At 38.9% G+C, this 24,709-nt stretch overlaps 1 protein-coding gene across 6 annotated transcripts in view; it reads right to left on the bottom strand.

Moving 5' to 3' along the window:
* Window positions 1-5,643, bottom strand: part of CNOT10 (CCR4-NOT transcription complex subunit 10) — a 55,583-nt gene extending 49,940 nt beyond the window's left edge. The window contains exons 1-3 of one of the 6 annotated variants that reach the window (XM_026686570.2): window positions 5,368-5,643; window positions 1,974-2,065; window positions 1,092-1,253 (exon numbers count right to left, since the gene is read on the bottom strand). In XM_026686570.2, coding sequence (XP_026542355.1) covers window positions 1,092-1,253; window positions 1,974-2,065; window positions 5,368-5,389 — 276 coding nt within the window. In that variant the 5' untranslated portion in view covers window positions 5,390-5,643. The remainder of the gene's footprint in view (window positions 1-1,091; window positions 1,254-1,973; window positions 2,066-5,367) is intronic. The other 5 variants (XM_087946103.1, XM_087946105.1, XM_087946102.1 and 2 more) reach the window with 5 other exon arrangements.
* Between the last annotated feature and the right edge of the window lie 19,066 nt (window positions 5,644-24,709).

Here is a 24,709-nt window from a genome sequence, read left to right as displayed (position 1 = left end):
AAGGATCTGAAATTTTCTCCCTTCCCCTAGAAGGGTTTCCCTGGTAACCCTGGGATTCTCTTGATTGGGAAGCCTGTTGCAGTTGCCCTCTCATTTGCTCTATTGTTTTATTAAACTGTCTCTCTAAGGCAGCGTGTCTTCATTTCTCAGCCTTAAGTTCGGCCTGGACGTTTTCTTGGGGGCCAGAGCCTTAGCCTTAATTTTTGCAATCACCTCTCTCTGTACTGATTGAGATCGCTGTCTGCATCTTTTTCTTCTGACTGGTTGGAGGGCCAGGTCCTCTGGACAAGGAGGTACAGCTTGGGCCTTGTCCTAATCTATGGCAAGAATAGGCAAAGCACAAGAGGTGCTGGAAACTACCCTCAGAATGTGCTTCCTATTAGTGGGGCCTTGCTGCCGAGGAATCCAAGAAATTTGCTCTTGTTTTGAGGCCAATCTGAAATTGGGCCACTTAAAATGGTCGCTCACCTCATGCAATGGAGGATTTGCTCCCCCAAAATGGCTGCCCACACCTGCTGTGGCCTCTGGTAATGGTGGTTGCTCCTTAGGCCGCTAAGAGCCCCGAGCGACAAATTCGGCAGTTAGAAATAGGGAAAAGCTGTGGGGGAGGTTGATGGACGCTTCCCATACTTGTCTTCCCTGATGCTAGCAACGTTGATTCCTCAGCATGACAGGAGAGCAGAGCCCCACTCTCCTGAAGACACAGCTGCCCAGATCCCCAGGAGCTGTGCTTAAAACTGTATTTGCTTTTGAAGAGTTTGAATGGTAGAATTATCACAGTGCTTTCAGAGACATAGCTTACTGACTACTGACTAAAAGAAGCTGAGTCAAAGCTGGGGACACTTCCAGGGGCTGGCCTTTTATATACAAGAACAGACTCAGCTTAATGACATCATCAGGGGGAGTCTAACCCATCCTGGGCTCTCGCAGCAGCGTGGAGAATTGTCTTTCATGTCTTTTGTTCTTGTTTTTTAAAAAATTAATTTTTAGAAAATACAACTTTTTAAAAAGAAAAATAATAATTTGCCTAACACAAGAAATGGAGCACCAAAGATTAGTATAAGTGATTAACTCAGCAAAAAAAGCAGTACCTGGTTTTTCAGCTGATTCAGTGTTTGTTTCAAATTATCAGTTGTTGTTTGATTACTTTTACAGAATTCTGCTACTGCTATGTTCAAAACTATTTTGTAATCATCTTTGTTTATTTCTTGCAAGCAGCTAAGGTATTGTAGACAAGTATCATAGTTTCCAGCCTGTAAAATCAATTTTAAAAAATACAAGGAATAAGCAGATATGTTTTAATACAAATTAATCAATAATTTGAAATGCTAAATGTCTTATAATTACGTGCTAAATGTCTTATAATTACGTAAATACATTGCTTGCAATTAATTTTGTTTCAATGGGATTTAAATCCATTGTGATATCATGAATATTTTACTTGCTCTTAAAAAAGAAACAATTTACCTTCTTCCATTAAGATTATATACAAGGTGGCAGAACTTACTGCAATAAGACATTTCAAAATTCAAGCAACACAGCATTTGTCAGTTTTCCTGAATAAATCAGACAGGAAACATGAATACATAATAGATAAGCTAATTTTATTTTACTGTAGGCTAATTAACAAATTTTTGCAAGTCTAAAGGTATAAATTCCCCATAGTTGCTTTTAATTGCCTGAACAATTACGGCGAGTCCTTCCTAAGTTTCTTCCTCTGACTGGGAGCTCCTGCTTCTCTTGTCTGATTGTTTCTCAAATAGCATCTCTTCCCTTTGCCCTCCCCACACATCTATTCTTTTCCTTCACATATACAAATCTAAAAACACAAGAAACAAATTGGTAAATAAAAGCTAGATACCGTATTTTGGTTTTCCTATCAATGCAGTTGTTTAATCTGCAGAAAATGTGGTAAAGAATCTCTTACTTTCAAATGCAGTAAGCAATCTATATTAAGTCAAGAATTATCTTACCAAAAAGGCTTGTAGTGCACTGTTTGATAATTCCTTTTCTTGATCTGTAATTCCAGAAGTACCTACTCCTTCATGTTTCTCTGTTCCCTGATCTACAAAATAAATGTTAGAACAACAATAAATCTATCTGAAATGTCAAGTTAGTCATTTATTCAGTGTGTCAGTCTAGACTCCTCCAGTTTTCATGGCAACATTTTTGAAGAGATTTTCTATTGTTTTATTCCTAGGACTTGGGATAGCCTAAGATCCCTTCTGTGTCTTAGGCAGAACTAAAACCCAGTTTCCCAGTGTCTAGCCTAATTTATTTATATAAGAGCGAAATGCCACTCATGCATCATCACAAAATCTCCAGAACTGTAAAGCCTATAAACTTGAAATTTGGCACATATGTTCGTCTTGGCTTCTAGGTGCTCACTAAACAAGGATTTGTTGAAATGACCATAAGAGCATTAGTATTTCATACATTATTATTAACATGCTCTGATGCTAAGGAGTTCTACTCCCCCCTCCCCACCTGAAAAGAAATCTATTCCAACTGCAGTTGAGCTAAGCCACGCCCAGGCTTGCTTCTTGCTCACACAGCAAATACTGTTTCACTTTCCAAACAGCCCTCAACTCTCTCACACACTGACAGGACGCTAGCCAGATGAATACTGATGGATGCTGGTAGGCAGAGGCAGAATTATTTCTTCCTTATTTTCCTCCCCAAAACTTGCCCGATCACATAGTTTCGTAGCAAAGCACAGTTACCCTGCTAGTGTCTTTAATAACCATAATAAACTGATTCTGTACTGAAATATTTTTAACCCTGTGAAGATTCTAAATTTAATAAATCTAAACTATTCCTCGGTAATGTTTTCAATGATATTCTCAGTTTATAAACAGTTCAATATTTAAGTTTGGATTGAACAAGTTATCTAAGACATTGTAAAATTTATTGGGACAGTGTATATGGATATAAGATCTGGAGCAGGCAAAAAGACATCTAGCTAAATCTATTGGATGATTGGTAATAGAATGAAAATGCTGTTTGACTCTTCTCACACTATAACTAAAGTAAATGGTACCTGAAAGAAATTTCTGGATTGAGATTTAATTATTCTAGGAATAAGTAACTGATTAATTGATGATGTCAGAGTTATTTTTTTCCCCTATTATTTTTCCTATATAAAGAGCAACAATTTTAATGTCTATATAAACAGTGTGTTGTCTGGTTACAGTAATTTTGAGCAATAGTCATCATCATAATGTTCATTAATAGTGATAATAACAGTATTTTCTCAACATAATATTGTTAATACTAAATCATATTGATAATAAACATGGTAAAATTAATCCTTCACTTATAATTTTAAATATTGTAACCTGTTTCTGTTATTTAATCATGAATAAAATGGATCCCATGTTTCAAAATATTCTGTATCTTACTTTTCTTTAATTTTAAGTGTTAATTTATCCATTTCTGCCCATTCTAATATTTTTTTCCACTATCTTCTCATCTGTGGGGATCTCCACACCTTTCCAATGTTGTGCAAATACAATTCTGGCCGCTGTTACCACATGTAATATTAAATACATAGTCCCTTTATTATATTTTTCTGGTATGATACCCAACATAAATATTTCTGGTTTTAAATCTAACATGTTCCTTTGTCATTTTTTTTCTATCCAAGTATGTATTTTTGTCCAATATGTTTTTGCTTTGGGGCATGTCCACCATATGTGGTAGTACGAGCCCGGAGTCTGATTACACTTCCAACAGCTAAATGTAGCTGACATATCTTTATACATCTTGATGCTAGTGGAAAGGGCAGAACATTTGTAAAACATTTAGAACATTTTATATAAATTTTCTTTGTATGCAGTAGACATTGTTAATTTATAATTTCGATCCCACATCTCTTGCCATTTATCAGAGTTCTAAAAACATAGACCCTGCAAGCTGTGTTTGCTCACATCAGCCTTAAAACTCACAGGACAATAGGTTAATTGCTTCTGATATTGCTCATCTTCATTTTAGCTTGCTTTGCAAGCTGTGCTGTGTATAATATGTATGAGGTAGAGCCAGTGATTGCTTGGATGTTCAGTTTACATAATATTCTTTATTTTACTTATACTGAATATTTTTTTAAAAAACAATCTAGTTCAGTCTATAGATATTCTTAGGATCATTGCAATTAGAAATTATGATACACGATGATACACATAAAGTCAACAGTCTTTCTGTATTGCAGTTAGAGATTGGTAAGATATGAGACATAAAGATACAATGCATCTACTAATATCAAGAAGAAAATAATTTGTATTCTGCTAATTCACATAAACCACTATGAAGAGCTGGTCTCACAAAAAGTAATATGAAAGACAAAAGTAATATATTAGGTCTTTTGTATTCTTTATATTAGTTTTTTATTTATGAATAAAGCCACAATGCAATGAGAGATGTATGAAGAGACTCCTACTGCCCTGTCTGAAAATATACAGGTAGTCCTTGACTTATAACTACAACTGAGCCCAAAGTTTCTGTTGCTAAGCAAGGCAGTTTTTAAGTGAACCATGTCCCATGACCTTTTAGCCATAGTTAATTGAATCACTGTGGTTGTTAAATGAATCATAAAGTTGTTAAGTGAATCTGGCATCCCCTATTGATTTTGCTTGTCAGAAGTTCCCTACAAATTGTTGCAATCATAATCCCCAAGACTCTTGTATACTACAACTATTGTAAATACATGTTGGATGCCAAGCACCAGAAGCTTCATCATGTGAAGTTGCAATGGTCATAAATGTAAGAACTGATTACATCACTTTTTTCACTGTTGTTTTAACACTGAATGGTTATTAAACGAATAGTTGTATGCCTAGATGTATATTACAACAATCAAGATGAAGTCAAAGAAATCAGGATAGTCTACTAAGACAATGTGCACCACCACAGATTTCACAATGGAAAGCAAGTGAGACATGGAAACAATATTACTTTATTATGGTTTCTTAAAAATCTGTCACAAGAAGAAATCAGTCCTCCTTACAAAAGATCTCAGTATAACATAAAATGGAATGCTATTTAAATCCTGGCCTAAAATCAATGATATAAGGTTATCTATGCACCTTTTGAATTTTAGAAAATGTTCACCCACAACTCTTTTAGTGCAAAAAAGAAGCCACGTCTTTAGCCTTCTCCTGCATCCATTCTCTTAGACGGACGTGAAGCCATTCTACACGTCTCGTGAAGCTCCTTAGCCCCTAAGCAAAGCAGCACTTGGGCCACTCGACGTGCAAATATATGGGGTGATACCTTCCAACCAATGGCGGAACAAAGTACTCCAGATCATCGGGGGAAGCGGGTAGCTGAGAACCCTTGCCTCGCCCTACAAGACCGCTCTTTTGTCCTCACCTCCGCCTTTGTCCGCTGCCATTGATGCAGCGAGAACCGATCTATCAATACCTTTGCAGATATTGATATAGATACAGACAAGACTCCCGGCAGCCGCGGTCTCCACCGGTACCTCAACAGCCCAGCCTCAGAAACGTCGGCTTGAGAAAACAGAGGTATAGAGGAAGCAAAAACACACACATCAGTGCGGACTCCCTCACCTTCCGATGGGATTCTACTTTTGTTTCCGGGTTAAGTGACAGGAAAAGGAACCGCTAGTCCCAAGCATCCTCTCGCTGCCCTCAGCCCAGAGACGTCACGCAAGGGGAGGATAGAATTCTTCTGCGGCTAAGGGGCGGAGCCAGTACAGGATGGGCAGGACGAAAAGTAAAATATAGTGTTGACTGGGGAGTTCTGGGAGTTGAAGTCCACAGATTTAAAAGTTGCGGCCAATGTTGATGGCTAATGGGTTGCCCCATCCATACTGATGCTATTGTCAGGAATGCGCCTTGGACGTGAGGCTTCGCGATCTCTTGCCCGATGAAATAATCAAGTAATCTCGGATAGAAATCGGTTATTGTCTCCACGTGGTATGGTGATCCTCACGGCTGCTAGCTGCAAATAAAATGCGGTTAGACCATTTGTGGCAGATGAGGCAGTTTATTTAATTTATTTATTTATTTGTTTGTTTATTTATTTATTTATTATTTTTGTCAATTATTTACAAGATAATAGGTATAAGTAAAAACATAGTTATGAATACATGGATACATATAAGAAAAATAAAAAAAATAAAAGAAACAATAGGACAGGGACGGTAGGCACGTTGGTGCGCTTATGCACGCCCCATACAGACCTCTTAGGAAAGGGGTGAGGTCAATAGTTGACAGTCTAAGGTTAAAGTTTTTGGGGTTTGGGGAAGAAACCATAGAGTCAAGTAGAGTATTCCAGACATTGACCACTCTGTTGCTGAAGTCGTATTTCCTGCAATCAAGTTTGTTGCGATTAACCTTGAGTTTGTATCTATTGTTTGCTCCTGTGTTGTTATGGTTGAAGTTGAAGTATTCATTGACAGGTAGGATATTGCAATGTATGATTTTATATACTATACTTAGATCGGACCGAAGGAAGCATAGTTCTAGGTTTTCTAGGTCTAGAATTTGAGTCTGGTGGCATAAGGCAGGGGTCCCCAACCGCCGGTCCGCGGACCGGTACCGGAGGCATGGAACAAGCCTTACCGGGCCGCTGGTTGCTGGGCGCCGCCATCTTTTTGGTAAAAAAGCAATTTTTCGTCAAAAAGATGGCGGCGCCAGCGCTCCGAGAGCGCTGGCGCCGCCATTTTTGATGAAAATCACTTCGGTGACGTCACGGAAGTGATTTTTCGTCAAAAGATGGCGGCACCCAGCTGACGCCGGAACCGGGCCGCGGCGCCCAGCTGACGCCGGAACCGGGCCGCGGCGTCGAAAAGGTTGGGGATCCCTGGCATAAGGTATTCTACAACGAGTAGAGGAGTGGAGAACTCTTCTTGTGAAATATTTCTGGACTTTCACAACTGTGTTAATATCAGATACGTAATGTGGGTTCCAGACTGATGAGCTGTATTCGAGTATTGGTCTAGCAAATGTTTTGTATGCTCTAGTTATTAGTGTAATATTACCAGAGAAAAAGCTACATAAGATTAGGTTAACAACTCTTAACATCTTTTTGGCTATGTAGTTATAGTGGGGTCTAGCATGTAGGTCATTAGAGATGAGTATTCCAAGACAGAGTTTGGATCATCAACAAGGTCTTGACTATTCAGCCTGTATTTTATTTTCTGATTATTATTTTTTTGCCAATATGTAGGACAGAGCATTTATTTGTTGAGATTTGAAGTTGCCGTTTGTTTGACCATTCTGATACATAGTCAAGGTCTTTTTGAAGGGTAGCAGTATTGTCTGTGGTGTTGAATAGCTTTACATAATCAGCGAAGAGAACACAGTTGCTCTTGATATGATCACAGAGGTCATTTATGTAGAGTATGAAAAGAGTTGGTCTTAGAACACTGCCTTGGGGGACACCACTGTTGACAGGTACAGAATTTGATAGGACACTCCCAATTTTGACCATTTGTTGTCTGTTTGACAGGAATGCTTCTATCCAGTTATGCAGGTGTCCAGAGATACCGTAAGATTTTAGTTTTAGGAGTAGTTTGTCGTGTACCACTGAATCAAAGGCTTTACAGAAGTCTATGTCGATTGCGACTATTGCTTTGCCCTTTGTTGAGTTGTGTAGTCCATATGTTTTTGCAGTGTAAGAGTTGCAGATTACATGATAGTTTTTTCCTGAAAGCAAATAGTTTATTAGAGAGTAGGTTGTTTGTTTCTAAGTGGAGGATGATGGATTAGTTAATAATTGATTCCATGACTTTACAGGTGATGCAGCGTAAAGAGATTGGTCTGTAATTTTCAACTAGGCTGGGGTCTACCTTTTTGAAGATGGGGATGACCGTGGCTTGTGACCATAGTTTTGGCAAGGAGCTGGTCCTGAAAGATTTTTCAAAGATTATGCTTAGAGGTTCGGCTATGGCAGTGGGTAGCTTTTTAAAGAAGTAGGCACATATTCCATCCGGTCCAATAGATAGAGATGGTTTTAGATTGCGTAGTGCTTTTTCAACATTGTCTTCTGTAAAATCGATATGTATTAGATCATTGTAGTTGTCTATGGTTCAACTAGGAAATACTGGGCATGATCCATTGCTGTTTACAAATACTGAGCCAAAGAATGTGTTAAAGAGGTTGGCTTTAATGGTGTCATCATTGCAGTCTTTACCATTAGGTCCTTTCAGGGGTGGGATGGACCTTGAGTCTTTTAGTTTGTTGTTTACAAAATTGTAGAAAGCGCGGGTGGAATTGGTGCGTAGAAGGTTTTCATGGCTATCAATTGCAATGGCTATACATTAACACTGTATATTAGTATGTCCTGCAGTAGTTCACTTAGACAACATGCTTAAAGAAGATATAATGCACTTGCATTATAAGTGATTTTATAAGCTTCCTGTGGCTTAGTGTCCTCTATGAATCCAGCCCACCATATGATTTGGTGCAGTGTCAATCCAGAAAGTTGGTCAGTTCAAACTTAAATATGCTCTGTGACACAGCCGGTACCAGTTAGAATGGAATCTGATCAGGTAGTCCACAACTTACAGTTCATTTAGTGACCATTCAAAGTTATAATGGCACTGAAAAAAGTGACTTATGACCATTTTTCACTTATGACCCTTGCAGCATCCCCATCATATGATCAATTCAAATGCTTCACAATTTGTTCATATTTATGACATTTATTGCATTGTCCTGGAGTCATGTGATCAGCTTTTGTGACTTTCTGACAAGCAAAGTCAATGGGGAAGCCAGATTCACTTAACCATATTACTAACTTAACAAATGCAATGATTCAACCGAGCAGATGGCCCCACCCACCATATCTCACCCCTCCCAGGAGTCTCCACATGATGCAGATAAGTACAGGAGGGGGAAAAACGGCCCTTCCGGAAGTCTGAAAATGGGCCTGTTTCCAGCTTCCAGGGACCTCCAGAGCCCAGGGGAGGCCATTTTCGCCTCCTAAAGGCCGGGGGTGGCCTCCAAACCCTTGGGAGGGTGAAAAACACCCCTTCCAGAAGTACCGGAACTCATGAAACAGGCCTGTTTTCAGCTTCTGGTGGGCCTCCTGAGCCTAGGGGCTGTTTTCGCCCTCCCAGAGCCCGGGGGAAGCCTCCAGACCCCTGGGAGGGCAAAAACAGCCTCCCCTGGGCTCTGGAGGCCCACTGGAAATTAGAAACAGGAAGCTCCAGTAGGCCATGCCCACCATGCCCATGCCCACCAAGCAACCGGGCAGTGAACCAGTTGCTGGGCTTTTTGAATCCTACCCTGGCTAGAGGGCCATGAATTAAGACTTGGATGGCACAGGTATTTATGCTATGTAAGATTAAAGACCTACATACCTGTACCCGTGAAAATCTACGAAAACAAATATATATATATATTGTTTTTGCTATGTTTTTAGAATTTTTTCTTTTACATTTTCAAGGGGAAGTACAAAGCAGAGTCTGAATGATGAGATTTACATGATATAAAATAGATATTAGAAATTTGAATATTACAATTTTAGAATGCACAAATTTAATGTTTAATGAGATTTCATTAAATTGGCCTTGTGTTTCTGCGCAGCCTGGATTAATTGCTTGGGGGGTGCTCTGGGGGTGAGATTTCTCTGCGGCCCACCAAAATTTTATCACGGTCCACTGGTGGGCCGTGGCTCACCAGTGGGCCGTAGCTCACCAGTTGGCCGCCGCTGCCCTATATCACCAGACTTGAGATTTTGGGCTTGGACAACCTTGAACTTCGCTGCCTACGATTGGACTTAAGCATAGTACACAAAATTATCTGCTACAATGTCCTACCAGTCAATGACTACTTCAGCTTCAACCACAACAACACAAGAGCACACAATAGATACAAACTCAATGTAAACAGCTCCAAACTTGATTGAAGAAAGTACGACTTCAGCAACGGAGTGGTCAATGCCTGGAATCCACTACCTGACTCTGTTGTTACATCCTCTAACCCCCACGCCTTTAACCTCAAACTATCCACTATTGACCTCACCCCATTCCTAAGAGGTCTGTAAGGGGCGTGCATAAGTGCACATCGTGCCTACCATCCCTGTCCTTTTGTCCCCATTTATTCGTACCTATTTCCTGTATTCTTACTCATGTTTATAATTATACCTATTATCCTGTAAGCAATTGACAAATAAAAATAAATAAATAAATAAAAAGAAAAAAGAAAACTTGGAAACAAGGACTCATAGACATTGAAATTGAATATAAAAGATATTGGTTGAAATAAATTATTGGACAATCGGATTGGATATAAAATTATTATTAATATTAAAGAATATTAAATATTAAAGAAGGAAAAGAAGAAATGCACAAAATGAGTGAAATATGTGTGGAAATAAGATCGGAACTACAAAACATGAAGGAAATGATGAAAGAAAGAAGGAAATGTATAGTATTATATTACAAAAATTAGAAATGGCGACACAAACCATGGAAGAACAAAGAGAGCCAGAGGGGCAGGTGTTAAATAAAGAAGAAACTTGCTGAAAAAAGCAAGTGGAACAATGAACATTTAAAGAAGAAGAAAAAATTAAAGCTAAAACTTTAAGGTTTGATGTGATAAACGAAGAGGGAATTGCTTGGAAAGTTAAACAAAGAAAAAGAAAACAACAGAAGAGGGAATTACAGAGGAAAGATCAAGAGAGGGAGGGGGATAAATAAATAATTGGAGTAAGAAATGGAGGGAAACAATAGGGGGGAAGGGAAATTAAGAAAAAGGACCAGAAAATAATGGGAAATAGAAAGCAAGAAAAAATGGGAAAAAAAATATAGTCAGGAGAGTGAGAGATGATGGGTAGAAGAGGAATAGGAGAAGGGATTCTGAATGGAAATGTATTTTAGTACTTAAGAATATAGATCTAAAAATAGAAAAGACTGGAACTGATATTTTGTAAAGGATTATTGCTAAACTAGATATAATTTAACTAAAATAGATATGGAAATAAGAATTTACTATAAGAATATTAATTGATATTTAATAAAGTTATGAATAAAGTTAAAATGAATTATGAGAATTGCAATAGAAAGACTATTATCAGTTCCCAAAGTTGAACAGATCAATATCTTTAAAATAAATATATGACTTAGAATGTAATTGAGAAAGGGGAATACCATGTGGAATCTGACTGTATGTATGTATGTATGTATGTATGTATGTATGTATGTTATTCAGCTTTGTTCGGGTATTTTCCCATGTCATTATAGTTGTGCTTTTAAAGTTGTAGCAACGTTTCGGCAGAATCTCCTCTGCCATCATCAGGCTTGTGTACAGCAGAACACAGCAAACTCCAAGACCAGTAACACAGACCAAGATTCCCAACCAATCAGGAAGAAGAAAAAACCATTCTGGCACAGGAGTAGGCTAGCACCAAATTTAAAACAGAAACGTCTGTGAAAGCCTGACTCACAGACAAACACATACACAAGCCTGATGATGGCAGATGAGATTCTGCCGAAATGTCGCTACAATTTTAAAAGCACAACTATAATGACGTGGGAAAATACCCGAACAAAGCTGAATACCATACATACATACATACATACATACATACATACATACATACATACATACATTTTCATACATTTTCACAGGTACAGGTATGCAGGTCTTGGCATGTTCGGGTCTTTTCCCGTGTCAGATTGAGAGCATCTTGGCAACGTTTCTCAATCTTTACTCTCAATCTGACACGGGAAAAGACCCGAACACGCCAAGACCTGCATACCTGTACCCATGAAAATCTATGTATATTATGGTAAACTTTCACAATGAATTAATGGGAATAAAATTGGGGAATGTATAAAGTAAAGGGGTGGCAAGCTCAAATTAACAACGAAAGGGAATAATTTTTGGATAAACAGAATTAGGATGAATCATATTGAACAATGAATGGAATAATAGTATGTGATAAACTTGCAAATGTGACAGATATAAGTAAAATGTGTAATGAGTATAGAAATGAAACAAGAATTTAGATAATATTGTAAAATAAGGCATGAAAATATTTAAAGAAAAATGAAATAAGCTATAATATGAATTGAAATTGGATAAAATGAGTGTAACGAATATAACAATATATGAGAATATTTTTAAAAAATGGAATAAGTAATAATATGTTATGAAATTGGACACAAAAGCTGAATATGTAATCATGGTCATGTTTGTATTGAAATGTAAAAACCTGGAACCACACTGTCCACCCAAAGAGATGTTTTTAAAATATAAAAATAAACAAATTATTGCAAAAGAAGAAATGGCCGAGAGGCAGGATGCAAATTTGGCATTCTGACTGACTTTTTTACTGCCTTTCTGAGGGCATGTGGTTTTTCCTTTAATCTAGATGATTACCTTAGGACAGTGTTGGTGAACCTTTTTGGCACCGAGTTTGCACACACATGCACATGCCCACGTGTCTGAAACTGGAAGAGCAGCTGGCCACTTGGTTTTCTGGTGTCTGATGTGCATGCACACACGAAGACCAGCTGGCCAGTGCAAAACCAGAAGAGTGTCAATGAAGTGACCCCCCCCACAGCCCACCACCAAGAACAAGCCAGCGCAGCCCCCTTCCCGCCACTTCTCCCAAGGGAGCGCGACTGCTTCCCAACCGGTGTGCCTCTTACCCCGGCGCTAGACAGGCATTCCTAATAGGCATGTAAAAAGGATAAGGTGCTTCTGCTGCCAATGAACTCCTGGGCAGCAGATGTGCCTGATGGAGAGAGCCAAGACAACAAATCCGCTTCCTCGGCTTCTATGGCTGCAATCAACAGTGCTGCCTCTTCTTCCTTTTCTTCCACCACCAGCACAGGAGTCAGCTGCACTCCCCATGCTTGGAAAAGCATGTCCTGCTGGCTTCTTCCTTTCATTTCAGCAGCGCCACTGCCATCATCCTCCCACTGTTCTCCCGCAACTCCTCTCAATAGATAGCAGCTGTTCTGGCCCAGGCTTTGTCAAACTGAATAAAACACAAACTTATTTTAAAAGCAAAACTTATTTTAATAGCAATGCTGGAAATTATTTTCATTCATAGCCAAAGCTAACTTAAACAGTTCTCCAAGATAAGCACATGCCTGTCAGTGCTATGGAATGCTGCCAAAAACAGAAGTCTTCAGAGTAATAATAAGAATACCAGAAAAAAACTGACCAGAATACACAGAGCTTCAAGAAGGACTCAGAATCTAATTGAACTGCTTTGCTTTCTGCAAAGCGTTCATCATTGAGGTCTGACTTTCATCTCTTATGGGAGGGGCAATCATCTCCCAACCTTATTCCCGAGTCGCCCCTTCTGCTTCAGCTGCTCTTACCTTCTAGCAGCTCCGCGCACACGAGTCCTCTGCTTTGCTGCTGCCAGACTCCAAAGGCTCCAAAGGCAGCACCACACTCCCAAATGGTCCTGGCCTCATCCCTGCATTGGACGCAGGACCCTCGTGCAAGTCCTCTCCAAACTCTCTGCCTGGTTCCCTGTCTGATACCTCTGCCATCTCCACTGGCTGCCGGTGAACCACAACAGTGGCACCATCTTGATGGCCACAGAAAATCCCACCAGAAACTTTCATTCTCATAGCAAATATTGTTTGCCGGTCTCCTGCTCCCGCTCCCCAAACTACTTTCCACTTAACTACTTAATGAGACTTTGTTGTCCCGTGGAGCTTGCATGCAAATGGAGTGAGACAGAGGGGAGGGGGGAGATAGAGAGGAGGAGGGCTCTCTGTTTGTGTGTATAGGAGAAAGTGCAATCTTCAAGCCAAGCTGCTGGCAGCGGTGCGGGGTGGCAGGAGCTGCCTGAGCAGCAAGGCAGTGGGGGTGGAATATGAAGCAAGGCAGGACGCTGGGGAGCCCCCACCCCCACCACACTGGCTTACCTGAGCACCCTGCCAGACAGGCACCGCCCCACACCTCCACCACCACACTGGCTTACCTGAGCACCCTGCCAGACACACTGCAACTGCCACTGCAAAGAGAGAGGAGGAGGGCTCTCCAAACTCTGTGTGTGTGTGTGTGTGTGTGTGTGTGTGTGTGTGTGTGTGTATGTGTGTGTGTGTGTTTGTATGAGAGAGTGAACGTGCAATCCCTGCTTTAGTTGGATCATTTAAGTTGCTGCTGGTGGCTGCGGGCCAAGGGGGAAGGAGCCGTTTTTCTCCTCATCCTCCCCACTGAAGCAGTGGCAGCCACCTAATGATTGCCCCATCCCCAACCAGCAAGCCAGCACCACCTAATCTGTTCCCTGCCTAGCCAGTCAACACAAAGCCTTGATGTTCTTTTCCTCCTCCCTGCCCAAGCAGCAGCAGGCTCCATGGGATAGGGTTTCATTCCTGCCCTGGCACAGTGAATGGAAGGCTGGATGCAGGTATGAAGGGCCTGGCCCCACTGTGCTTCCTCACTCAGTTGAAGGCTCCATTCAGCCTCCAAACAGTAAGACTGGCCCACATAAGTAAGCAACACACCAGAACCGCAGTGTTCTGACCCAAACCCTTTTCCAATAAGACAAACAATAATCAAAGGGAACAGAAACCTTTTAATGAGTCTTATGAATCCCCAGTTAAAAGGCTGCTGCAAACTAATTAACTTTGATAAGCACAAACCTTGCCAAACTGTACGAGACTGCCAAAAATCACAGATAAGAAATATTTCACAACACAAGAGTCTTCAAATACGAAATTAGGATACTGTAATGTCCATGATGCTGAGTTTCAAAACATCTTTGCTTCCTGCAAAGAATGTTCGCTTCACAGCTGCCTTTTATCTTCTTGAAGGAGGGGCCATTACCTTGCAGCCTTACTCCTGAGTCACCCATGCTGTTGCAGCAGCTCTTTCCTCCAAGCAACCCTGCACGCACGTGCAGTTAACACAAGCTCCTTGGAAACCTCCTTATCACTGCTGCCAGCCCCCACAATCTCTGAAGGAAGCAGTCTACTCCCTAATGATCATTGGCCCCTCATCTGAGTCCTCACTCTCCTCAGCTGTCCACACCTGCTGCTGGCTAACCACAACACAGAGACAGCATTGGTTCCTCTACCCAGCTGATTCTGATTCCACAGCCCCCCACCAACACTTCTGCTAAGGGAGTGCGACCACTTCCCAGCTGGCACGTCTCTTACCCCAGCACTGGACAGACGTTCCTCCTGCATTGACTCAGTTCCTGCACAGTCCCACCACCCCGAAGAGCAGCAGCCACAGGGCAATGAGCAGCAGCAAGTGGCCAGCCCCCGCAGCTGCTCTCCTGCTGGCGAACTGGGTCCTCAGTGGCGTTTCCATGCATGAGGAGCTGCACTCTCCTCCAGCCCTCCTGGGGCAGCTGGCCTCCCCAACAGTGGCTCCTCCTCCGCATTCCTGCCAGAAGTGGTAGTGTGAGAACTGCTGCTCACGCCGCCGCTTCTCAGGATGCTGGAGGAGGAGGAGGAGGAAGAGCTGCCATCAGGGAGGTGCGCTGCCTCAGGAGGGCCAGAGGAAAGCACAGCTCCTCATGCATGGAGATGCCACCTTCAATTTTATTTGTGCTTTTCCCCCCATCCATATAAATTTCATTACTGCCTTATCTAATTCCTGAAAAAAATTCTTATCCAATTTTATAGGTATTGTTTGAAAATAGTATAGTAATTTCAGTAGTATATTCATTTTTATAGCTGCTATTCGTCCTAATAGTGATAATTGTAGTTTTCCCCAATTGGTCAAGTCTTTTTTTATCTGTAAAAGTAGTTTCATAGAATTATCCTCTTTTATAGAAGAACATCTTCCTTTTAACCAAATTCCTAGGTATTTAAGTTTTTTGACACTTTGTAATCCCAATTTCCTTTCCAATTCTTTTTTCTGACTTTCTATCATATTTTTAGTTATTACTTTTGTTTTGTCTTTATTAATTTTTAATCCTGCTACCGCCCCATATTCTTCTAATTCCTGAATTAGATAGGTCCCTGACTCCATTGGCCCTTCAACAAAAAGCACCAAGTCATCCGCAAATGCCTGTACTTTATATTCTTTTTTACTCTTCAGTCCAATTATCTTTTTTCTTTGTCTAGTTTGGTTTAAAAGCACTTCCATGGTCAAGATAAAAAGTAGAGGCGATGTTGGACATCCCTGCCTAACACCTTTCATAATCTTAAAATTTTCAGTAGTCTCCCTGTTTATAATTACCGTAGCTTTTTGATTTAAATAGATTGTTTCTATCATTTCCTTAAATTTAGTTCCAAAAGTTGTAATGACTAGGCAGTCGAGGTGTTTGATCATGATCAACTGATTCATGATGGACTTTATTGGAATCTAGTCTTGCATTTATACACATTTTTAGTTATCCTCCAACATTGATTAACTTTGGTTTCTGCTTGACTTTCGTTATTGTTCAGCATAGTAACTAACACAATTAATGATCTCTAGTCAAAGTCCAACATATGTTTACTTCCTCTCTAATCCTCCTTTAGATGAGTAACTTTGTTTGCCTGAGTTGTATTTGCATGAAAACATTCTTTCTCTGAGGTTTGCCATCCAAGATAAGGACATTCCTGCAATTACAACTCTACATATCCTCGTTTTTTATTTTAAATGGAGGATACAAAGATTTATGAATGTATCGCAATTGTAAAGGAGTAAGAGAGGGGGAAGCAGGATGAAACAATGCTAATAAATTTGGAATACATTGAATAAAACAACAGGTTACAATTAGTACAATAATAATAATTATAGCATAAAAGAAAAACTGTCTGAGCCAAGACCAATCAGGGAGCCAATTGGTTAGCCACTCAAAAGGTGAGTACTGAGCATGGATATTATTTTGAACGTATGATTGTAAATTGGCAAGCTCATCCTCAATAGTTTTATTCAAAGAATGAAAAATTCTGAGGATGAACATTAGTAGCATATTTATCAAAAAAGAACCACATATTAGGATCTTTAATCTGCCAACCAGCCCATATCGATCCTGTATTAGAGTGATCAGAGGCATTAAAAATAGGAAAATTGTCAGGATACATATCAGGAGCTATATTAAGTCCATACAAAGAAGAATTAAAGGTACCTGACCACCAATAGTAATTAGAACAATAACTATAATTCCCTAGCTTTTTAAATATGTGCTGAACAGCATCATAATCAGACCAATTATGAAGCCAAGTGTGTTTAGCGTGACAACAGAAACACAGACACCTTGTAAATTGACTAACTTTCAAGTAACGCCAACGGACAGAATTCAATTGCATAGGTGGTTTAGAAAATAGCCAGGAGTGTGAAATAGATTGTAGTTGTGAGACAATAAATGTAGAAGACATGATCAAGTTAGGGGTAAAAGAAATTTGACCAAATGCCATTGGGGGCTCATAGTATAAAGTAATATTTTTGCCATGGGTCATAAACATGTATTGGGCATGACGAACCCACAAATTAGGGTTAAGTAAAATTGTAACAGAATTAGCAGTAATAATAGCAAAAACAGCAGCAACAAGATTTTCAGGAGTCTGAGGTAATGAGGCCTGTTGCAGTTGTTGTTGAGCTTGATATGTAGTAGATTTAACCTGGCCCCAAGTGATGGATTGCGGGCGCTTCAACCTTGGAAGCCGGACTTCTGTGTTCAGATGAAGATTGAAATCCGGAATCAGGTTGTGAAGGCCCTGATGCCATGCCATGATACGGACGAACACAGCGCGCTGGAACCCACACAGCTTGTCCAGTAGAAGGATCTTCCACGGCAGCGTAACCGCGACCCCAGGTGATCAGCGGTGTAGGGCCTTTCCAGGTTGGATCTGGAGCTTGGCGATACTTTACCAAAGGCCTTGCTAAAGATTCAGTAGTTCGAAAATGCAAATTAACAGGTGAGTCTGCAAGAGAATCTAAAAAGGTTAAATAATTCCAAGTATATAATGCTACAGCAATGAGATTTTGAATCTTTTGCAGATGGTAAGGGCCAGACTCAGTTTGTAATTGTTTCTGAAGCAATGCCTTAAAAGTACGAGCTCGCTCAACTATAGCTTGACCCTGAGAGTTGTAAGGAATTCCGTGCACTAAAGTAATATTCCATTTCTGACAAAAGGTTTGAAATTCCTTACTAATATAAGCTGGGCCATTATCAGTTTTCAACTGAGAAGGCCGACCCATTACAGCAAAAGAGGATAGGCAATGAGAAATAACATCTGAAGTACGTTCATGTTTTGAAGCTGTAACCCAAAGGAAATGTGAATAAGTGTCAACAGACGTGTGAAGATAACAGTATGGCTTAAAGGTTGAAAATTGAGTTACATCCATTTGCCAAATTTGATTAGCTTGGGTTCCTCGTGAGTTGACACCCACTGGAAAGGGAACTGCCAGTTGCTGACAAGCTGGACAAGCATGGACAATATCCCGGGCTCGAGATAATGAAATTTTAAATTGCTTTGCAAGCGATTTGGCATTTTGATGAAAATAAGAATGGCTATCAACAGGATCAACAAACAAAGATGCAACATCCTTTAAGGATTCATCTGCCTTCCGATTTCCTTCAGTCAAGGCATTAGTAAAGCGAGCATGACTTCGAATGTGTTCTACATACAAAGAATACAAGTGAGTTTCCAAACTATTCTTTAAAGATAAAAACAAGGATAACAAATTCTTATCCAAAGAGAGAGCACAATAAGAAAAATGCAGAGATTGCATAGCTAAATACACATATTGAGTATCAACAATCAAGTTAATAGGTTGGTCATTGAACAATTGTAAAGCCAAAATCACAGCAGCCAGCTCAGCAGGGTGAGCTGAAGTCTGCATGGCAGTAAATTTAGAATACTATTGTTGTTGAATCTGCCAGACAACCACACTCCTTGTAGGTGAGCCATCAGTAAAAACTGTAAGAGCTTTAGAAATAGGATTTCGCACAAAAATGGAAGAAAAGGCCAGATTTAAAGTAGTAGTAACCACTATTCTAGGATCCTTGGGTAAAGAATACAATAAGTTTCCCACATATTGAGAAAAGGCTATCTGATATGATTCTGAAATCATCATCAAATGCTCATGTTCAACTTTTGTATGAGTGAAAGCTATGCTAATGAGATCCTGTCCTGTAAGATGTAAGGCTCGTTTACGACCTTTAATAATCAAATCCTCTAATGCTAATTGATAAGGATAAATGTTTCTAGGTGGAGTAGCTGACAAATTAATCCATTCATGAACGTTGACTGCTTGTGGAGAGGCATTAGAATAAAGACATCCCGTGGGTAAGGGTGCAGTGGGAAGAATAGCTAAACAAAGTCCTATTGTTAAGGATGTTATCCTGTCCACATATCAATGCTTAAACTTATTCAATATTTCTTGAAGGCATGTTCTTTGAAGATCAGTTAATACAACTAGATCTCCTGGTGATTGTGCTCCCTTCAAAGACTGAAATAAGGGCAACATATCACCAGTTGTAATGTAGAAGAATGGGCATGCCCAATTAATAATGCCAAGTAATTTTTGCCATTGTACTAAGGTATATGATTTCTGTACTTGTAATTCAGGAAGAATTGGAATGGAGAAATTGTGCAACATTCTATGTCCTAAGTAGGTATAAGGTTCTACCTTTTGAATTTTGTCTGAGGCTATATACAATCCCTGTTGTGCCACAGTGTCTGTTAACTCTTTTAACAATTTAGATTCATCAAAATCTGGGGCTGCTATCAATATATCATCCATATAATGATAGACTAAATAGGAAGGAAATTTATTCCTAAAGGGTTGAAGAAATATTGACAAAGTGTAGGGGAATTAAGCATTCCCTGAGGCAACACGCACCAATGATATCGTTTTGTGGGCATGCTATTATTAAAAACTTGGACAGTAAATGCAAATTTTTCTTTGTCTTGAGGCTGCAAAGGTATAGTAAAAAAGCAGTCTTTAAGATCTACTATCAATAATTGATAAAAATTAGGAATTAAGTTAGGATTTGGTAGACCACATTGTAAAGGACCCATGGGTTGGATACATTTATTAATTTCTCTTAAATCATGAAGGAAACGCCATTTCCCATTTTTCTTTTTTATAACAAAAACAGGAGTATTCCAAGGACTAGTAGAAGGTTCTATATGACCAGCAGCCAATTGTTCTTGAACCAATTGTTGTAAAGCAGCAAGTTTTTCCCTTGATAATGACCATTGTTCCACCCAAACTGGCGTAGAACAGAGCCATTTAAGAGGAAGAGCCATCATCAAGAATCAAAAGGGCATCATAAAATCTAATCCTCCTTTAGATGAGTAACTTTGTTTGCCTGAGTTGTATTTGCATGGAAACATTCTTTCTCTGAGGTTTGCCATCCAAGATAAGGACATTCCTGCAATTACAACTCTACATCCAAATCCCATAATTTCAACCTGTTGGATCAAGAACTGCCAGCTGAGATTGTCGAACGCCTTTTGGGCACCTAGGAAAATCAACGCTGCTTGTTTTTCCAGGTGGACCTCGTAGTATTCTAATACATTTAATACTATCCTTGTGTTGGTTCTTATCTGTCTAGAGGGTAAAAAGCCATTCTGGTCAGGGTAGATAAATTCATTTAATATAATTTAAAGTCTTTCCAACATTGTTGCTGAAAATATTTTATAGTCTATATTCGGAAGAGAAATTGGTCTATAATTTTTAATCTGTTTATGATCTAAATCTTCTTTAGGGATTAATGAAATGTTCGCTTCTCTCCATGAGTGAGGTAATTTGGCAAACTCTAATACCTCATTGTACACTTCTAAGATCACTGCTTCAAGACATACATTTATACATTTCAGCTGGAAGACCACCCAGCCGTGGCGTCTTATTGTTCTTCTGCCTTTCTACTGCCCTTTTTAGTTCCGTAACTGTTATTTCTTTATTTAACATCTCTTTCTGTTCCTCACTAATTTCTGGAAGGCCTTTCATTTTCAAATATTGTTCTATATTCTCTAAGTTTGTACTGTTCTCCTTATATAGTTATTCAAAATATTTTTGTATTTTCTTTTTTTCTGCCATTCGATATTCTAACTTCCCGTTATCATCTTCCAATTCTTCTATCAGCCTTCTCTATTTTTCTAATCTTAATTTATGGGCTAACCACCTCCCTGGTTTGTTCACATGTTCAAAAAAATTCTATTTTGTCATTTTCACCTCTTTAACTCTCTCTTCCTGATTTGTAATATTCAATTTATGCCTAGTAAGAATCATCTCTCTCCTCACTTTTCCATCTTGTGTTTTTTTTTTTTGTAGTCTGCTTTCTAGTTCTTTAATCTCTTCCTGCAACTTATTCTGATTTTGCCATCTTTCCTTATTCCTTTTAGCTGTATATTCTATTACCAGCCATCACAAGACTACCTTAGCTATATCCCATATAGTCTGTAATGATGTTTAGTCCACTGTGTTTTCCTTAAAAAATAATTCCATTTCTTTCTTAATTTTCTCTACAAATTCTTTCTCTTTTAAGATTTGGGGATTAAGTATCCACCTTCTACTCTTCCTTTTTTCCCCCTTTCCAGGTTATTTTTAATGGGTTGTGGTCTGCCCATACGTTCGTCATGATCTCTACTGTTTCTAATTGGTTTCCTAGTTCTGCATTCATCCATGCCATATCTAATCTAGACCATGATTGGTGTGGATTAGAGTAGAACGTGAATTCTTTTTTCCCTAAATTTATTCTCCTCCATTGATCTATCAAATTTAGTTCATGTGTCATCTCAAAAAAAGATCTGGGCAAAGTTTTCCTTTTCTTTTTATTCTTTACACTACTGGTATAGTCTTTCCTTATGTTTGCTACTGCATTAAAATATATGTGTACATTGTCTTGTCCCATGCCTACAATTCTCTCATGTAAATCTTTGTAAAATTGACTTTGATTGTCATTTGGAGCATAAATTATAGCTAATAACATTGGCTTATAGCATATCTCTAATTCCAGTATCAAAATTCTCCCCTGTGGGTCTACATATTTTTCTACTCCCTTAATTTCTTTTTTAATATATACCGCTATCCCTTTCTGTTTTTGATCTGCCAGAACTACAAATAACCTTTCTAGTTTAGGATAGTATAGACATTTCCAAAATTGTTTTTTTAATATGAACTTCCTGTAGACATACTATTTCTATTTTCTGTTTGGCTAATCTGGTTAGTATTTGTTTCCTTTTAATGGGTGAGTTTAAACCATTTATGTTTAATGTTAATAGTTTCATTTCTGTTTCTATCCTTCGACTTGTGAAATGTTGTCTGTCTTCTGTTAATTCTAGTCTCACTTTGCGGGCAAGTTCTTAACCTTCTTCTCTTTGTTCTCTCCTTCTTGTTCTAGGTTTCCTGTGTCTTGCTGTTGTTGTCCTTCTTGGCTTTCTGTCTCTAGCTCCTCTCTACCACTGCTTTCTTCTTCTGCTCCTCCAATCTGCTCATAGAAATCTTGCGCTTTGTCCAAGTTGTCAATCCTAATCCTCTTTTCCTGCCATGTTGCCAACAAGCCTTCTGGAACTAGCCATCGAAACATTATGTTCTTTTGGATAAGTAATGTTGCCAAGAAATATAGTATTTTCTCTGTTCATGTACCTTCTTGGGAATCTGCTTCAGGGTTTGCACTTCCTTGTCTTTATAAACCAAAGGTTCATCTCGCATTATTCTATATATCGCGTACCTGTTTCCTGGCAAATCAGATGTGAACTTCCCTAGGTAACCTGTTATGTCGAGCATAACTAGTTTGGACTCCATAAGCCTCATTGATTTCTAGCAGGATCTCATGTGTCTCTCTTTGTAGAGCTGGTGCAAGTAATTCTGCCATCAGCACACTCAGTTCTTCATCTCTGCTCTCGATTATGTTATGGAACTTCAGGTGTAGTAGGCAGCGCGGTCCATCTCTAGATGTATAATTTGTTCTTCCAATCCTTTGTTTATTATCTTCATCTTATTGTTCATTAATTCCAGTTTCTTTTCATTTTGTTCTGTTCTAAGTTCAACCTCTTGTAATTTCTGTTCATTCTTTTGAATTGTTTGCTATATAGTGTCAACCTTATCTTCTAATTTATTGATATTCCCTTTCAATTCCATATGGTTTTGTGAAATATTCTCTTGCATTTTTATCTGTTGTTCTTGCATTTTAAGCATAGTTTCTTGAATGGTCATTAATGATGCCTGTATCATTTGCATATTAGATGCCACAGTTTATTTTTCTTTCCCTAACATTCCCTCTATCGTCTTTTGACCCGCCGGTGATGAAATTGTCAATGATGGGCTAGATGTTGTCTTCTTCGCCATTCTCCAGGCTGATGTCATGGCACTCTTCTTATTTTCAAACTCTTTTTATTTCTGCCTAGTTTATTAACCCCTTTACAATATATTTTAAACAGATCTCTCTTCTCCAATTTATTCCTTCTCCCTTTCAGATCTCTTTGTTGTAATTATATAAAGTTAACGTTACTTATTATCCCTTTCTCTGTCTCAAGATCTATGTCACTATGTATCTGTCTATACCCTAGTCAAACAGGACCTACCTGCCTTTCCCCATACACAATATATTAAGGTTATTCTTTTTTCCTTTTTTTAATATAATAGAAGGGGAGATCTAGTTTTCACTTATATACAATCCTCTAAATATACACTCCCCTTAATCTCTTAGTATTGTAATCAAAAATTGTTTATCACTGTATTTCCTTAATTCAATAGACAACATTAATCAAAATAATTATCACATCAAATATCACCTCAGTAGAGCAGGAAAAACAAAGCCCCCCTTTTTAGTTTCTTAGTTCACTTTTAATTTATGGCAATAATCCAGTAATCAAATATTTTAGCTCATTCAATTCCTTCAATAGTCATATAAATCAGTCTTATCTTTCAGCATCAATCTATTTTTGTTGTCTTTAGCGTTTACAAGTCACATGTTCCACTCTAATTCTCCACTTTCTCTTTTCTTCTCTCCTCACTGCTCTCACCGTCTCGATCCAAGCAGCTGTCCAGTCTCTATTCTCTCCCACTATGTCCTCTCAATGCTCCCACCAAGTCTCACTCTATAAATCCACTTGTTTCTTCTCCTTTCCTCTCACCCCCTCTTTCACCTTCTCTTGCAGACTTTCAGTCCGACCTCAGTCAAATTCTCTTCTTTTCCTCTCTCTTTAATGTCATGCCAGCTCCTTCCACTTGAAGATTGCTCAGTCAATCTCCTCTCTCAGCTCCGTCGACCCAGCTTTTCTTCTCATGCTTCCCACATCTCTTCAATTCCACTTCACCTCCTCTTTTCTTCTAACACTTTATTTTTCTTCCTCCTTCGTATCGCTCTCTCGTCCTAACCAGCTTTCACTCCTTCTCCCTTCGCTATTTGCCACACACATCCTGTTATTGCCCTCTGTCCGAAAGGCAGGAACAAGCCGATCCTCTCTCCACTTTTTTTTTTGAAAATTTTATTGATTTTTAAAAACAAACATAAACAAACAAAACATAAAACATAAAAACATAAAACATCTTTTTTGAAAGCAGCTTGATCCCGGGTTACATCTCTTCGTACAGACACAAATTCAAGTTCATGCTCATTTTTATATACCATTCCATATCTTATTACCATTCTACATTTTCTATATAGCTTCTCCCCTCTTTTAACTTTCTTAATTTTATTTTATTTATTTCATCTCAATTCAGATCATTATATTTATATGCTTTGTCTTTCCTGTTTCAGCTGTCTATTATCTTTTCTCATTAAACAAAATTTCTCCTGTAATCATTGATTGGAGTATGACGCCTTTATATCTTTTCCCTAAAATTATAACACTTAATATAATACATAACTT

This window comes from Notechis scutatus, chromosome Z (genome assembly GCF_049901735.1).
Source record: "Notechis scutatus isolate UNSWTSFEM ecotype Mainland chromosome Z, rNotScu1.2, whole genome shotgun sequence".
In the NCBI taxonomy this organism is placed as follows: Eukaryota; Metazoa; Chordata; class Lepidosauria; order Squamata; family Elapidae; genus Notechis; species Notechis scutatus.
This window is presented reverse-complemented; position numbering and strand designations above follow the sequence as displayed.